Source organism: Denticeps clupeoides, chromosome 8 (assembly GCF_900700375.1).
Source record: "Denticeps clupeoides chromosome 8, fDenClu1.1, whole genome shotgun sequence".
NCBI lineage: Eukaryota > Metazoa > Chordata > Actinopteri > Clupeiformes > Denticipitidae > Denticeps > Denticeps clupeoides.
The window spans coordinates 14,362,083-14,379,784 of record NC_041714.1 but is presented as its reverse complement, the minus strand read 5'-3'; the positions used below and the strand labels follow the sequence as shown (position 1 = coordinate 14,379,784).

Sequence of the window (17,702 nt, the reverse complement as noted above, 5' to 3'; positions counted from 1 at the left end):
GCTTGGGACTGGCACTAAGAAATGCTCTGTCACGTGCAAACATCACGGCTGTAAATTAGTGTTACAAAAAGAAACTAAAAGCCACTTCACATCTTGCATGTTTTCAGATTGTCACATAGAGTGAAGGGTAATACAATGAATCACTGAAATATGATTAATGGTGTGGATTGGACATGAGGGTCATACATGGAGGATATGGAAAAGAAAAAGAAAACTTACAAAAGATTTTCTGGGTTCATTTGCGACATGTTGCTGTACAAGCCATTGACATGACATTGTGCTTTTTTTTCAACAAAACCTGTATCTAAAGCAAGTGGCACATTATTCCGTACACATTTGTTTGTTTTAATTGCAGTTACACTTGTGTATGCACTTTATTACACGTGCAGTTGGTCCTTTCACAGAACCATGTTATTAATGACACGCCTCAAATAATTATTGTTCTTGTATTTTATGATCAGGTCCTTGGCCAAAATTCAAACTGGTTTGCCATGTAAATGCAGGATTCAGACATGAATGCTAGCCATGCTTTGCGCTTTGTGCTTCACATTAGAAGGCCAAAATAGAGCCATTTACCTTGTTTGCTCCTCCACTTTTTCGCTTGTCCACCTCAATACCTTATATGGGACAGATATTTATGATTTTGATCTTTTTGTGAGGTGAAAACCCAGTAAGACTGCTTTCCACATCAAAGGCTTGTTATTGAAACCGCCATTCAGTTCAAGTATTCACCTGAAATGCTGAGAGCGCACAGATTCATGCAGTTTCCTTTCGTCTCACTGCTAAGCAACAGATCCTAAACAAATGATTAGCATGGAGTGCACCGCGCTGTTGTTCTCTCTCTTTATTCCCATGAAGTATGGTCGTAGTCTAGCTGTCCATCTTAAACACCTCAGACATAGCTGTGGGTTCATGTGATATCAAGCAGCAAATGTGATGCCATGGATTCTACAGGTCTTCTGAGGAGGCGTCCATGGAGTGAGAGGATGCAGCTTTTCATCCAGAGAGTCTTCAGTTGCTGTTCCTGCATTGCAGCTCAGAATGCAGCCTTCGGAAAGGACCAAGGAGAAGAGGAACACCTCGGGAGGGCCGACACCCGCGCATGTGAGGGCATTCACATCATAGTAGAAGATGTGGGGTTGATTAACCCATCCTTCACAACACCAGAGGAGGAGCAGGTGGTAGACTGTGGACCAGGGCTAAGAAGCACCATGGGCCGTTCGGCAAGCTCTGTGTCGACGTGTCAGAGACTAAAGCAGATGAAAAAGCTGGCACCCCTATCTTCTCTTCCTCTACACAACAGGTTGGTTCTGGGGACACGTAGTGTTGAAGACGATTCACCCACAGGCTCACAGTGGATTGACAGCAGCAGTGATGGAATCAACCTCACGCCACCTGTCATTAATCTAATTCCCCCCACACCGTCGGACATCATCGATGATGACCAGTTCTTCGACACGAACTCTGAAGAAGAAAACGTGGAACAGATGTCGGGAAGTGAAGGTGTGGACAGTATGGACAGCTTCACACCAGCTGACCAGTGTAGTGAGGAGGACAAGGAGGAGGATAATGCTAAGACCATTTGCAATGGGTCTGATGGCCAGATGGACAATGGAGGCATTGACCTTCAGATCTATTCAGCTGAAGGGGCGGATGCTGGCTTGGTAACAGTGAGCACTGAGGAACAGTCCAAGCCCAGCTTCTCACGTGGCTCCTACCGAGTAGCCCCACTTCCTGAGTATCCACGAAAGAGTAAGGTCCTTCAGCAACCTGGCCTATCAGCATCCAAATTTTTTTTATAATCTTGCTCTTTTATCTGGTTTCTGACTTATAGGGAGTTTCAATTCAGGAATTAACCTTCTCCAATTTACGGAGCACAACTTAGGTGAGTGTGAGCGCTGATAAGTGAACCAATGCCGTAATTGCGGTTCCTCCTCTCATTTTTTCCTGCCTCTTTCTTTAACTGGTATTGGAGTGATGTCTTTGTTGAAGGGTTTGCCACTGTGTGTGTCTGCAGATAGCGTCATCACAAAGCAGCTTTCATAAAGCGCGGTGACGCAGGTGCCTTCAGCCTGCAGGAGCGGGCGAGAGGAGCTGAGCGGCCGCTCCTTTTCTTTCCTCCTTTCACGTAACGCAAGAGCGTTTATTGTGCGGGGAAAACGGGAGAGGGGCCAGCACTGTACAATTTCAGAGGCACATCCGTCTCACTCGCTGGTGTCCTAACTGGGACGCCGGTGTGTGTGAGCTTGGTGTGTAATGGCTTGTTGGCACAATGGCAGGGGTCCTCTGTGGCATTGGACTACTTTTCGGCCCATTGTCCTGGCGGTCCCCTGTGTGCAGCCATGCAGCTGGTTCCCAGGCGTCGGGTTCCAGTGACTCAGCAGAGCCACCCCTCCCCTTCATCTGTTCTCAGTGAAAGGCCTTCACACTCCATCAGACGATTACCGGGGACGACGTCAGGACAATGACAGCGATACCTGTGATAGCCGCATTAAAAAAAACCTTCTGTATTTCGTTTTAAAAAGGGGACTTTTCAGTTTAGCCAGGGTATCTTTTCCTATTATCAGGATGTTTCACCTGTCTGGGTTACTATAGTGTAAGATGCCAAAACACCTGCTTTTGATATCATGAGTTGGTCTTTTGGCTGAGTCTGCCGACTGAATCGCGCCAACTAACTCAAGAAGCTTTTGGAAGTGTGCAAAAAGACAGCTCACTCCAGTTCACCAATGAGTCTACCAGCAACCAAATTTCCACATCCAAAGACAAGTTTAATACAGACTCTCCTTTGTGACCCTTTTCATGGAGTAACCATCATTTTAGATATATCATGTAATTATTTAAAAATGTCCATCACATTTTCCTCTGTTTCAACTGACCACAATGCTTCTTGTAACACTGCACTCAGGGTTCAGGTTGGTTGAACTTTTTAAGTGCAGGCAGTGGTTTCCAAAATTGGAGAACGTGGTGTAGCTCAATCTAATGAGATGCTTCATCATACGTACCTGAGATACTTGGCATGTGAAGACCCGAGCGGTGCATACACAGACCATTTTATGTTTAAATCAATTATTGCTGTGCCGAATCTTTCAGATCATTAACCTTCGTGGACTGCTTCAACCATTACAGAGATTTTCCCTGACCTCAGAACAGTTGTCTCTGCGCATATCCGCTGTTCCCCTCCTCTGTCTGGAATTCCCAGTAACCGTCGCAGTCACAGTCCTGACAGGGAATGTGTCTCCTTAATGCTAACTTTCCCATGACCACTCCATCCTGAGGGCATAAGTCACAATGCAGTGGCGCTGGGACAGGGCTGTCCTTTCATTCGAAGACGACCGCTTCAGTACGTTGAGTGAGCGCGCTGCAGTCGGAAAAGCAGGGTCAGAGGGTGTACCGCATTAGTCAGTCGGCGTTATATGATTGTGACTTTTATTTCCTCTGGGCCGCTTTCTCCATGCTGCTTAGACACACAGCCAAGAGTCAACGTATTTCATACTATTTATAATATTTTATCTTATGACTCTGCTGCACTCTACTGCTCTCAGACCTGACTGACCATTTTGCTGAAAGACTCATGTGCTCCCTGCACCTGATCCCAGATATCTACCAATCGGATATAATGCTTGCATTCCTTCAGATTGGTGGGGTAATAACTTGGGAAGCATGGGAAGTTGGTTGATGGACTACCAAACAAGGTCAGAAGGGAGCATTCTGGGGAAATAAAAAAAAAAAAAAACATTAAGTAAGTTGTATTCAAAGGACAATGCCCAGCTTTGATCACTTTTTCATGCTTGTTATGAAATTGCAAAGCCACTCCATCATGCAAACCAAGCAATGCGTTTGTGGTATTGTCAGAATGTCTGTTTTCTGTGGGAAACCATGGCTTGTCACAGAAGTATGCTACTGGCCGGCCAAACCTTCACATGTCCTTTGAGTTGCCGGGCAACGGGTTTTCACAACATCCAACTTCGCTGATGTTGATTGCTATGTGTTGTCAGGTCTAGGGGTAGCGGGTTCATCACTGAGGGAGAACTCTTTCAGCTTTACACTGCCTCAGTGGTAGATACTGTATTCTGCAATTAAATAGGAAGTTTGATGGCCTCCGATGTAGACCCATATATGGTAAATGGGTTTGATGCAGATATTTTCCCATGTTAGTTTAATGCTGGGCATGTTTAGTTTCCCAGAGATGGGCTCAGTGACCCAAGCAAAAGGAACTTCCTTCTGACATGTTTTCCTTCTCCTACAGACGACCTGAGCAGCAAAGACGCCATGAGCCATGAACTGCTGAAGGCAGAGCTTCAGCTTCTTCCAGTCAGCTCCAAGATGTCAGGTTCTCTTCACCATCGGGTGAGAATATGGCTACATGATGGAACATGTGAAAATTCATGCCAGCCTAACAATTGATGTATTGAATAGAAACCAGCAGTGAGATCATATAGTTTGGAAGAAACTTTGTCCAGGAGCCACACCTTCCACACCATGGGGCAGTTCACCATCAACGTGCGGCAGGAGAACCATGTGACCACGGGTAAATCCTTCGCACTGACTAGATTGCAGATTACAGGAAGTCTCTGATTTCCTTTTTATCCCCTCTGTCATCTCAAGACAACATCGTCCTTCAGAGGCTTCCTGTGACATGGTTTTGAACACAGTCAAAGATCCACCCGAAAGTATGTGAGGATTGTGTGGGAAAATGTCTGCTGCCTCTGGGCCTGGCTAGCTCCTCACTAATAGGTCCTTGATGTTTACTGTATATTTAAATCCCATAATTTATGTTCTGGACGATCAGGTCACATAAATCTGAAATCCACTGGTCAAGATGAACACTGTCTTTAAGGTTTGCAAGTTCCAGGTATTACTGTAGCCAAACATAAAAAGTTAATGGTAGGTGATGTAGTTTAACAAGGATTACAGTGGTTCTTTTTCCTTTTTCTGAAGCATCACACATTCCCCAAGCCAAGGACCAGAATGGAAACTTTGCTGCAAAGGTAACGAGGAGGAACCACTTTTTAATATACAAAATTCCCATAATAAATGCAGTCAGTGATGTTTTCTTTTTTCCACTTTATATCTAGAGTTGGCATGAGGATCCTTTATTTCTGTTTGTTTCTGGAAAGATTTCGTGTTACCTTGGACCCATTTGCTTCGTGTTTTGTATCTACTTATTACCCTCGGCCCATATAGGGTTCCGTGGTATTAAACAGAATGTTTCTGACCATCAAAATCCTTTAATAATACGCTGGCCCGTTTAACTCAGGAATTTTGGGATAGCACTTAGTTGCACATGGTTAATCTTACTCCTTAGTTCACTGAGAGTTGAGCAGAGTGCAGCAGAATCTGCAATCAACTGTAATTATTTGAACTGTAAAGGAGCAGAAAAGGCTCCCTTTTGGTTGCAAAGGTGTGGCGAGTCAGCACGTTGCCATGTTTCTTGTGTGTGCTGTGCATTACAGGAGACCAGCAGGCAGAAGTCCAAACCTCTGGCGGAGCTCAACACGGAGGAAGTCTGCCTGTGGTTCAGCAGCATTGGACTGCAGAAGTGTCAGCCCCTCATTAGAGGTATAAATACTGCAAAGAAGTACTGATGGCCACTTCTCATTGGTCATTTTTTTCCTTTGGTTCTTACTTTCGCTGCCGGTAGAACGTATTGTCAATGACTGCTGTTTGATTTCTTAAAGATATTTGCATGATTGTCATTGTCATTATGTTTTTTTGCTGTCTGCGACAGATGCAGATCTGTGTGGATCCCATTTTACCTCCATCAATCTGAACACTCTGGATCTGCTGCAGCTGTCCAGTGTGGAGGAGCGAGAGCGGCTACTGTCTGCCATCTACCAGGAGCTCCACCCTCCAGACAGCCTGTCTCAGAGAGTGGACTGCCTCCTGGGTAAAATGCCCTCCGACTGCATATCATATAGTGGTTGGGTTTCTCAAATGCCATCTCATAAAAAATACATTCAGTTCAAATGTAGAAATGAAAATGGCTGAATTATTTTCTTCTGATGTTTCCTCCTTGCATCACAGAGGCCTTTGGCACGCACAACGTGGAGAAATTCGCTGCTGCCTTGGTGACGATGAGCAAGTCACAGTCCTCCCCTCTCATCAGCTGTGCCAACCAGAATCGAGCTTCAGTCAAGTTCAGGTTTGAAATCCTCTGTTTCATTCTTCACCAATGAACGAACGCTGGACAAGAACCGTAGCTTTTACTTTTTTTTTTTACCTTCTTTCTTTTTTACGGCTGTCTGTTCTTTTTTGTGTGTCTGTGTGTTTGTCATGGTTAACTAGCGTGCAGTTATACAGCGTGGTACCAATTTCACCATAAACTAGACCACAATCAGAAACAGACATTTGCTGTGTCTTTGGTCGTGTTTGTGGTCAAACATATGGCGCTAAAGACAAGCCTTTCTACTTTAACCAGTGCTGTGGCTCAATTTTCTGATATCAACTGGATTTTAGAATAATAAAAATGTCAAATTACAAATGACCACTTGAATGCAAATTTATAAAATTCATTTTTCATTTTGCAGACCAAGTATATTAGTAGCACAGAGGAATTCGCAACTCATCGAAATAACAATAAATGGTGGGTGAAGCTACCAATGCACACAACATGGATCACACTGAACTGTTAGAAATCTGAACATCATGCTCAGAAATTAAATGTAATTGCATCAACGCTTATGCTATTCCACAGCAATGGAACAGATTGTCCACCTCAGGACCCCCCGGGACACAACGGTTGGCAAAGTGAAAGAGTCCTGCTTTAAAATGCTGGGTGTGAAAATCGATAAGGACGCCCACATCTTAAAATGCAGAGAGGGTAGGTCTGATCAAATATAACACCCTTGATACCTGTGGCCAACCTGTCTTTGCATTTTGGGATTTGCATTTCATGCGTGTTAGATGAACTTTCCCCGGAAAAGCATATCGGTGACCTGCCCGGCTCTGAGAACCGACTCGTGGAGCTGCACTTGTGCAAAAAGGTAAACATTCAATCAATCTCACTAATGTTTACATATGAAAGCAGCAGTTAATGAAGCTAAATCTTACCAGGGGCTGTGTCAGGACACAATTTCCCACACCAGCTCTTCTGCACAGCGGTGCAGAGTGAAAACCAGTTTATTGCATTGGGTTTTTATAGATACAGTTATAGTTGAACAGCAGATCACTCTGAATACATGACATGCTTCTGTCATGCATTTAAGTTTTGGCACTTTGGTACACAATTGTATTGATGCAAAGATGCAACAAAAACTTAATTAATCCCACAATCCAAAGTTTAATTGCATAGCATAATGCATTGCAAACTGTAAATTACCATGAATAACAGTGATAGCCTAGAAGGTAAGGAAACAGACCCATAATCTGAAGTTTGCCGGTTTGAGTCCCGAACCGCCAAGGTGCCACTGAGGTGCCACTGAGCAAAGCACCATCCCCACACACTGCTCCCCGGGCGCCTGTCATGGCTGCCCACTGCTCACTAAGGGTGACTGGTTAAAAACAGAGACCACATTTTGTTGTGTCACCATGTGCTGTGCTGCTGTGTTTCACAATCACTTCACTTTCAGAAAAAAAAATCTGCCCTAACCCGTATAAGGTTGGTGCACCATATCCATCACTTTTAATCTGTGTGCTCATGAAAAATAAAAAGTTTAAGGAGAACATGACCCATATACATCTATATCACAGATCATTTATTGATCATTTCTGCTTTTATTGAACATCCCTTAAAATGGCTAAAGATTGTAATGTTATTGTGCATGTGCTTTGAAATAAATTGCCACATGTCCGGAATTCAGTAGTGGACAATCTCCTGCAATCCTGTTCAGTTTTCATAGCATATAGAAAGTTCCAGAGTTTGAGGGCAGTAATGACTGCAGCATGTTTAGAGGTAAACAGCAACAAACAGCGACTGTCATGGGATAGAAACTAACGACTGTTTGCAACGTTTAGGCCAGAGCAGCACCTCATTTACGTCTGAGGTGAAATGAAGCCCCAACTCGGCTTTGATCCGTGAGCGACCGTGCATCTTGACCATTAAAGACCACCGGGGGCGAGACTCTCTTTAAACAAACCGAGTCTGGGAACACCGACGGTCCGAGTGTTCTTCTCACGCAAGATGCTTCCCTTTGACACACTCAGTCACGCTCACATCTTGTATCATACAGGTGTGGTCATACTGGTGGTGGAATGATACCAGCATACCTTGTCAGGGCTGTTTATTATGCGTGTGTGGACAAAGATGCTCTGACTTCATATGCATTCATTAAATCTCAGCCTGCACTTTCTTATCTGGGTTTTTTTACGGCACCTGGTACGTAAGCACAACAGCATTCAGGTGTTGCTTTGCTCTTCAGAGACTTAAGTCTGAATGTTCTTTCAAGGAAAAACATAAGGAAGCAGAACTTGCAAACTCCAAAGACAGTCAGGAGAACGGCACAGAACCCCGGAACCTGAAGCACAACAGTGAGAAGATTCGCGAACTGCACAAACAGGTTGACTCCCTCCAAAACGCCATCCTACAGGTGAAATGTTCCACTGATTTATTGCTCTGAAAAAATGAAAGTTTGTGTCATTTATGCAAACTTGGTGTAACTGATATAGGCCTCTGCATTGTTCTGCTGTTCACCTGCAGGTCCAAGAGCTCCACCAGGGGTTGGTTGCTTTCTGCAATGAGCTGAGAGGCATGGAAACTGAAACAGAAACTGAGGGGCTGAACACAGTGGAGCTAGAGAGGCGTGTAGCTGAGGCTCGAGGCCATCTCACAGAGAAAAGGCAGAGCCTTCAGGGGTTGAGGGAGAAACTCAGCAGCATGTCCTCACCCAAGAACAGGTAATGATGTTCCAGAACCTGTACAACCATGTTTCCCAAAACATCTCAGTGAGTGGTTTCAGATGGAAGGTTTACTGACCATCCACCAATGATCTAAGTATTTTAAAAAGTGGGCTCTATCCTGTAGAATCGGGATGTTTTAATACACTAACTTTCTTGAGTATTATCAATAGATATTTTTTCACATGTAAGTAGCCATAATCATTTGGGGCAGTGGTGGCCTGGAGGTTAAGGAAGGTAATCAGAAGGTTGCCGGTTTGAATCCCGGTCCGCCAAGGTGCCACTGAGGTGCCACTGAGCAAAGCACCGTCCCCACACACTGCTCCCCGGGCGCCTGTCATGGCTGCCCACTGCTCACTCAGGGTGATGGGTTAAAAGCAGAGAAGCAATTTCCTTTGGGATTAATTAAAGTATTAAAAACTAAATAAATAAATAACTCTTTATTTTTCAGTGTCATATAAAGAAGCACCATTAGATGGCGCTGTGTGTAAACATGCAGACTTTTCTGTTTTGTTCTACTATGTGAAAATAACCTGAAATCAAAAGGCGTGTCCTAAAAAATTTGAAACAATGTTGAAACAATTAACATCTGTAATCAAATGCATCTTATCAAAAGAAAACAGGAAAAAAATGTCTGATGCCGATACTCTGAAAATCCTGTGGGAAAAGAAAACTTTTGTATATTTCAAGTCAGACGAAGTCTGACCAATCAACCATAAACCCCCAAAAAATCTTTTTTATAAGTGGAGGTCTGCGTATACCAGTCGGCCATTACAATGAGACAAAGGCTAATCCTGCCCGCTGCTTTTACTCCCACATTAATCACTTGATAAGTAACCAAACGCCAGGCCTCCCTTGAGCAAGTGGGCTGCCGCATGGCCATTAATCATGCCGGCTCGGACGCCAGGGTGAGGAGACGGGGGCACGCTCGTCCATATGAAAGCAATCAATAGTGCTCTGACTGATTTTAATCAATAGCTCTAACTTGGAAGTGTAATGTACATGTACAAAAGGAGACATCTGCTGCGTCTGTGTCCCAGGCAGGCAGAGGGCCATCTGACGGACAAAATGAGACTGAATTGCCTGGTGTTTAAAGAGGAGATAACGCTCGTCCACCTCAATCGGCAGGTCAACCACCTGCAATCGGCCCTAGAGGAACAACAAGCCAAGGTAAGAACACTCCATGCCCTACCAGCAACATTCTCATTCGCTTTCATTCAGTACAAAGTAAATCCTTTTTCAGCTTCATTAGGCCTTTTTAACAACGCACGTGTCTTTAAAGTAGCCTACAAAGCTCAGTTTTAATGACAGTCAGAGATTACAATGGCAAAATAAACACAGCATTTATGAACGTATGATAACGATAAACATAAATGTGCAAATGATTGTTGCAGGGTTACTAACATGGAAATCAAATCATCACTGGAGTTTATGAGGTGATCTTGTTGCATGTCGTATGGGAGGGCGGCTTAACACCAATAATTGGGAATGTCTCACAAAAGCCCCAAAGGTGGGGAAAAAACGGAGTCAGGCGGTGGCCTGTGTGAAGATATCCGTGTCTCTCCCGATGGGAGACTCTTTTCTTCAACCCGGCCGGGCCCGCCTCTCCCCTAGTCCTTTTAATGTGGTTCTTTCATCCCATCGGAGGAGCCTAACGAGGTGCCATGAAAGGACACACGCGGCTCGGCTTTGAAAGGGCCCTCCGTGTCACATTGCCGCCCTCGGGCCACGATCTTTAGGTGCTGAGTTTGTGGGAAAGGCAGCCATGCTAATGTTTATCATATGACCTAATCAGAGTTAACGCGAGGGGCAGGCCACGGAGCAGTCTGGGAACTAATGGAGCCGTGGCCTAATAAGGAGCAGACCGCGCTTTATTTGCTGTAGATTACAGAGAACGAGGAAATATTTCATCATCGGCCTAATCTTTCGGATCCATCAATAACTGGAGCGTGTCAGGAAAAAAAAGAGGCAGAAGGAGAAAGAACAAAAGAATGAAGGACAACAAACGGCAGAAAAAAAAAAATATATATATATATATATATATATATATATATATATATATATATATATATATATATATAAAAAGAAAAAAGAAAAGAATATATATATATATATATTCTTTTCTTTTTTCTTTTTTTTTTTTTTTGGTGGGGAAAGATTGGGCAGCCCATGGAAGAAAACCTTTTTTCAGTTCCACCCATTTTTCTCTTTGTAAAACTGATTAAACCGTGGCGGCTGCGGGGTTGAGGGAGATTTGGCCCTTCCCATGGGAAAGGTGGTCGAGATGCCAGGAGTCAGAGCCACTTTGCTTCTTGCCCGGTGCCGATGGCCTGACGCAAGCTGGTGTCCAATGGATCCGGTGGTTGAAAGATTAGAACGCTAATACTTGTGGTGAGCGCATGATGGACGTTACCCTTCTGCAGCATGCAACAGCGACCCTGCCCCGTCCAAACCCATTATTATTTCTGACAGTGTAATACTTTTATCATCAACGGCAGCCACACGACACTAACGAACCCTGGAAGCTCCTCTCCTGTTCATCAGGATCTTGGGCTTGGCCTCTGGCTTTTTTAAATCTTCCACTCATTTAAAAGAAAGTGGCCAAAGAACAGCTAGTATCGCAGAGCGGAGAGGCCTTCTGACTACTTCACTGACATCCCGTCGTTTGTCATTCTCATGCTGCCTTCATGACATTTTGGAAGTTCTAGTGGAAAATGTGAGGCCCAAGTTGCAGAGTTGTGACGTGGTAAAAAAAAAAACTGTCTGTCTTCCCTTAGTTTCTGAGATAGAATGAGGTTGTGAGCCTTCAACCACCCCACAATTCTACAATTTGTCTGTTGACATTTGCTTTTTTCCTATGAAGATGCACTATTTATTTATCTATTTATTTATTTAATAAATTACTAAATTAACGTCCAGTGATGTTGAATCTTTGAGGGAATTAATTGTACTGAATCATGCAAATGATGCACTTCTAGAAAGGATCACTCTTCCTCTTGTCTTCTGTGGCCTTTGCTAGAACTTTATGGGCCATGAGCCCGGGATGAGGACATGGTTTGAGGTTAGCATCAAATCAAAGATGACTGAAAAGATTAAGGCTTTTGAAGGCTTTTCCGGGTTAATAACCTTAATATTAAGAGAGCATTCTTCAGACTAATGGCATGCGTCTGGCCAAACAGGAGTCCAAAGCAGAGGATGATCTGCGTTCCTGAATGGTTCTCATAAAGCTCTCGCTGCACTTCCTCTCCGAGGTCCCGTCTGGCTGGCCTGTCTGAGGGAGGCCTTAGCGTTGCTCCAAGGCGTTCACACGCCAGAGAAGATGGCCTACCCCACCCCCGCTTCTAGTAGCGATCTGTGTGAAACCTGATCTCGCATCTCATGGACATATCCATCTGTTTATACACAACCGGCCCTCTCCCCCCCCCAGAGCGACTCAGCAAAGCTGCCGGAGTCGCGCTGGGCTAAATTTATCCCTGAAACCCCATATTCATTTCATAGGACGCTGTTGTGTCAACACTGAAGAAGTTCTTTCGCTTGCTTTTCAGCAGAATCTTCTCCGGTAGTCTAGTTTTCCATAAAGTGTCACAAATCTTCCTGTACCACGTACAGATATACATATCTGAAGTCTCTGTCCACTGAACATCAAAAACATCATCAACATCATCTGACATTTCTAAAATGATGCATCATCCAATATCCACATTTGAAAAGAATTCTGTAATAGAACCATTTATCACACTATAAAGAACCTGCATGTTTCCGATTTTATGCCTCCTGTGCTGTTTATTTCAGATGATTAAGATGTTGAGCCAATGACAGTCAAATTATATGTAATGTGAGTGTAAGGTGTGTAGATCTGGGACGTGTGTAGACATGTCATCAAAATCAGTTTCAGATTTACAAAAACATGCCATTAATACCTTATTGCAATGGAAACAGGGTTCGACTGGTTATTTTGTTCAGCTGATTGTAGAAACTGTAAGAACAAGCTAAAATTCAAATTGGACAAATTGGCTAAAGGAGAGGCCTCCCCGACGTCGCCTCTTAAGAATGCGGACTGAACAGATAATGAGGAGAGTTTTTACAGTTCGGGTCTAATAACAGACCACGCCGGTTTTATCACCTTAAAAGTGGTGATTTAAAAGAAAAGGTTTTCTTCACAGCGCACAATTAGCAGAGAGCCTCCGGGGCGTTCCTTCATTTTTTGGGGGTTCCGATTTCGTGCAGGCCCTGGATGAGTGCATGCAGCTTACGTGACTCTCCATATGTGCCGGCGCTTATGAATGCTTATTAGCGTGTTTGTGCGTGGACAGGAGAAAACAGAGAGGAAGTGCTGCTCCACCCTCGGCCAGCTGTTGTCATTCCAGTCCCCTGCCATGCTGCTGGCCACCCAAGAGACGAGGGCTTCAGACGGATATGGCTTCGCTGCTCAGCATGTACCTGGACAGGGCCTGGTGGTGGTGAGGGTGCAGGACTCTCAGATCTGTGTTGGGGACAGGTAATTTTCAGCTATTTTAAAAAATGTTACAGAACACAGGTTGTGTTAAACCTCAACCAGACCTAAAACGTGAGTTTGGGGGTGAGTTTCATGGCAGTTTTTGGCCATTATGCGAATCTTTGCCATTCGTCATCACATGTGCAGGCCCAAAACAATGTTACATTAATATACTATTGAAAAAAATCTATGACTGAAGAGAAAATAATAAAACAAAACACATGACGGAATATCGCCATTTCTAAACCGATTAGCATATTTCATATTGAACAAATATAAGCAGATGGTTTTTAGTTGTCCAAGTTACAAGGGCTGTGTTACATAAGGAATCGCCAGTAGATGCCGTTCCTGGATTGTGCTCAAGTAACTTGCTTAGACAATACTGATGCTTTTATCTTCAGATCAACTAGATTTTTTAGAGATTTTATTCTGCCGCTCTATGTGCTCTTCCTAAAATTCTTAACCAGTCTATATTAATCATAAACATAATATTCCTAAATTTGCCAAAGCCAAGTGCTAAAAAAAAAGGTTACCACAAGTCACTGCATAGGGGCGGTTCAAGGGGCTGCGATCAGCAGGTGATGGTGTGAGTGAAAATGGGAGTAGGGCAGTGAAGCATGAGGTGTGACAGCATATATAAAATATTCTAAATATGTAATTATTCCATGCCTGAATGTAACACAACTTCCAAAATTAGGTAAATCTTTTTTTATTAATTCCATAGGTGTGAGCATGTTTAGGTTACTTTCTGACATAAATAACAGTCGCAAATGGTCAATATATATATTAAGAATCTTTGTAGTGTGTAGTGTTTGGTGTGTAGTGTGTTTGGGAGCTGAAAAGAAGACATCTGCCAAAGCAGTGAAATTCACAAAGGCTTCAATTTTGTCTTTTTTTCCATTTCGATTTTTTCCAGTGAAAGCTATAAGTAAACCTAATAATGGCACCGTTTACAAAGACATAACATTTCCGGCGATTTCTTTATATTATGTACTGAAAACTAATGAAATTGTGCAATATTATCCCAGCACTAAAGCTGTTTTAAACAGTTCCGGTCACACTTTGGTCTCAAGACACCTTTATGAAGATGTAGAACGGACAGATAAAGAGCTGTGACCAATGTTTATGGTGCCCAAAGGTCAGTGTCCGATAACCACTGGGTTCTGGACTCATGCCATCTGTTTCCACTCCTCAGACTGGTGGAGGTGAATGGGGTTAGCGTGGTGGGGAGCAGTGAGGAGGAGCTGACGGTTCTTCTCCAGCAGCCAACAGCTCACATTGTTGTTCTGCGGAGTCCTGCTCCTGAGACGCCTGCCGTGGGCAGCACCGCCACGCCTGAGCTCCTGCTCAACACTGTCCCCTGGAGCCAGGAGGTCAGCACTGCCACATCAAGGTGTCCACTACCTGTTTGATTTCTCTGTTCGATGATCACTTTTGTTATTTAGCATGTCCACGTGAAAGAAAATCATCAGACTCTTGGGGTAGAATCTGGTGTGATGATGTCTTAAAGCTTGACTGCATTACATAGAGTTATGTGATAGATCTGAACTATATGTGCTTTGCATATGGTGACTTAAAGGGAACCAAGGCCACTTTACATAATAAAATGCACCCATGACATATGCTCTGGTCAGTCAATTCTGTAAATTTACTTTTTAAACAACATCCTCATTTTCCAATCTCATGATTGATTAAACCATGATGAACTGTAATGTAGGCAGGAAATGTGAAATGCATTATAGGAACTTAATTGAAATTCATGAAATCCCCACAAAATATGCTTTCGTCTCTAAAGAAGAGGCCAGCAAAAATTACACCCAATCTCAAAGACTGTAAATGTCCAAATAGTTATATAGTTTTTAATGACGTTACTTATTAAATTCTTCTCTGGCTGGCCTGATCTGATTGACCTATGATGTCTTCATTCAATCATTTATTGATTGATTGATTCACTAATTCATTCATTTTTGTTTCAACCAGTTGAAATGCACTATTAGAATGAGTCATTTTCTCAAGTAGTTGTTAATTCTTTTTTTACTTGTTAAATCTTTTTTTGTTGTTCTATTGTACAATGTGGTTAAATGTTACTGAACATTTTCCATTTTTTTATGGAGTTATATTATTGATGTAGTCTTTTATGTCAGGTTTGATACATTTTGACCACTCTCCATACTGCTTGAATATTTTTAGCTGTTTTTGTAAAAACAAAATTGCCTGTGCAGTGTGAAACTTCATCTGATCCCTCATTTTGTGCGGTTATGACTTCACATTTTTGTAGATGCTAATGTATTATCCATAGTTTCTTTGTGTGGGCGGATCAATCAGAAACGTCCAATAAAAAAAACCATCATATTTCATGGGAAAGTGAGTGTTGGGTTTGTACAAAAACATATTCATACAAGTATTATTTATATCAAAAGATGCATGAATGCAAGCTTTTTGCAATTGAACTTTATGATTACAGTTAAAACAGACACTTTTTTTCCTTCTTTATTTCTTTGGGAAGATCAATCATCATGACTTTCAGATTTCCCCCATGCTGTAATTCACCACAGGTAATAAAAGTTTGGTAAGTGGATGCCTGGATCATTAGTCACACTTCTTTTTTTAACTTGCTTTTTGTTTCAGCTGGTAAGAGATGGGATCCGTCAAAGCCTGTAGAGCATAAACAGGGCCGGCCCATGAGATTCGTCTTTCCATCCAGGTGCAATGGGAGTGCTGTGTGGGCGATGCTGCATTTTTAATATTTTTTTTCCTGAAGAGGAATCTGTGCGTCTGGACTTGTGGCTGAACCTTGAGGGTTTGTAATAAGCCTTTTAGACAGAAACCTGGGCCCCCAACCTTCTGACCCCGAGTGAGGTATTATATGCTCACATGGCTCTGGCTACTGGAGAGGGCCCGTAGGTCACATTCAGTTGACGTTAAAGTTGTACTCTGGCAACCTGAAAAGCACATTTCATGCCAAGTTAGAGAACTGTATAATGCACTGAAGTCATGCTGCATGGAGGCTCAACACCTACACATGCTGCTGCTTCTCTATAATTTCCTCATCATGAGACAAACGTCAATGTAAAAATGTAACAGCATTATTCAGAATCATGTACATTTACTGAGCACAAAGAAGCATCGTGAAATAATAATATTACTGATGTTGGAATCAGGTACGAAATGACAAATACATTTTGAAGCTGCAGCAGGGTTTAGATGCAATGTGTTGGTTTGATGGGAGCGATTATTGGGCAGAGGGACCATTGGGTTTCATGAGCAATGCAAGCGAGGTCACGGCTCGGCCAGCTTCCAGAGAACCACAACAACTGAGGGGAAGAGGATGTGTAATAGGCTGCCGAGGAAACACACTAACGTGGCGCGCTGGAGAGGGCGAACTCGACTTACTTTCATAAACAGTGGTTCTGGCCAGAGAAGAAAGGCATCCCAGGATTCTCAATAGCCGTCTCCACACCCCACCCACCCGACCATGACACGTCTCGTAAAAAAATACACAGATCTTCAGGGGAAAAACACAAAGGCAGCAGAGAAATTGCGGGTGGAAAGGGTCTGGTGGTGCTAATGTTTCTGTGTAGCCATGTGGTCACCATTAGAAGGCAAGAACAAACACAGTCATTACAAATTGTTCCATTTAATCTCTTTGTATCATAAATGATACACATCCCAAGCCCTAAAAGGGGATTTCCCAATTTTTCCTTCCCAATTTTTTAAAGATTGCGTCTTAATTGTTAGAAATGAAGTTTGCAATAAATATCGCAATTACGCTTCCCCAGATTTCATCCTTCTCCTAAACCTGTCCTCAGCGATATTTTATTAAGACGCGGCAATAACTTGTAGCGTTTGTTTCCTGCCTCTCGACGTTCATGTAGCGTAGTATTGGTTCAGACTGCGATTAGGGTTGAACTCAGCCCACATTCGAATTCCCAGCATCCCTCCTCAGCAGACGCTCAAAGCCGAGCTGAAGTTTTATGGTACAGACATGCTTGCCACATGCAGCCCTCACAGCCTTGGGTGGGGGGTGGAAAAAAGAGCTCCGTTGGCCAGGGAAAGCTCTGTTTGCGCTCTATGAGGACTCGAAGCCAGCAAAAATAGCTGGGGTTCTTAAAAAAAAAAAAAAAAAAAAGGTTCTTTTCCAGAAGAAGGGGGAATTCTCTTGTATTTTTGTGGGTTGGGAGGTGGGGCGTGCGGGAGCAATTAACACAGGGGCGTGACTCTGCCTGTGGTTTGTTTCGGCCCTTCCTGGGATGGCCGAAATCAGAGAGGCGCGGGTCAGACATGCGTTTCTTCCTTTCATGGCCAACGGACGATCCCTGTTCAATATGTCACATAAGAGCAACAATAACACATACCGAGGGGACAAAAACGATGA

General features: G+C 43.3%; 1 protein-coding gene across 1 annotated transcript; it reads left to right on the top strand.

Moving 5' to 3' along the window:
- The first annotated feature begins 1,074 nt into the window (after window positions 1-1,074).
- LOC114796001 (uncharacterized) lies at window positions 1,075-15,851 on the top strand. The gene is made up of 17 exons (XM_028989783.1): window positions 1,075-1,104; window positions 1,304-1,752; window positions 1,835-1,885; window positions 4,247-4,347; window positions 4,417-4,528; window positions 4,939-4,988; window positions 5,454-5,559; window positions 5,729-5,887; window positions 6,025-6,142; window positions 6,528-6,583; window positions 6,695-6,820; window positions 6,904-6,983; window positions 8,385-8,525; window positions 8,636-8,832; window positions 9,873-10,002; window positions 13,146-13,330; window positions 14,523-15,851. Coding segments are annotated over exons 1-17 (2,280 nt in total). The 5' UTR covers window positions 1,075-1,102; the 3' UTR covers window positions 14,740-15,851.
- Window positions 15,852-17,702: the final 1,851 nt, after the last annotated feature.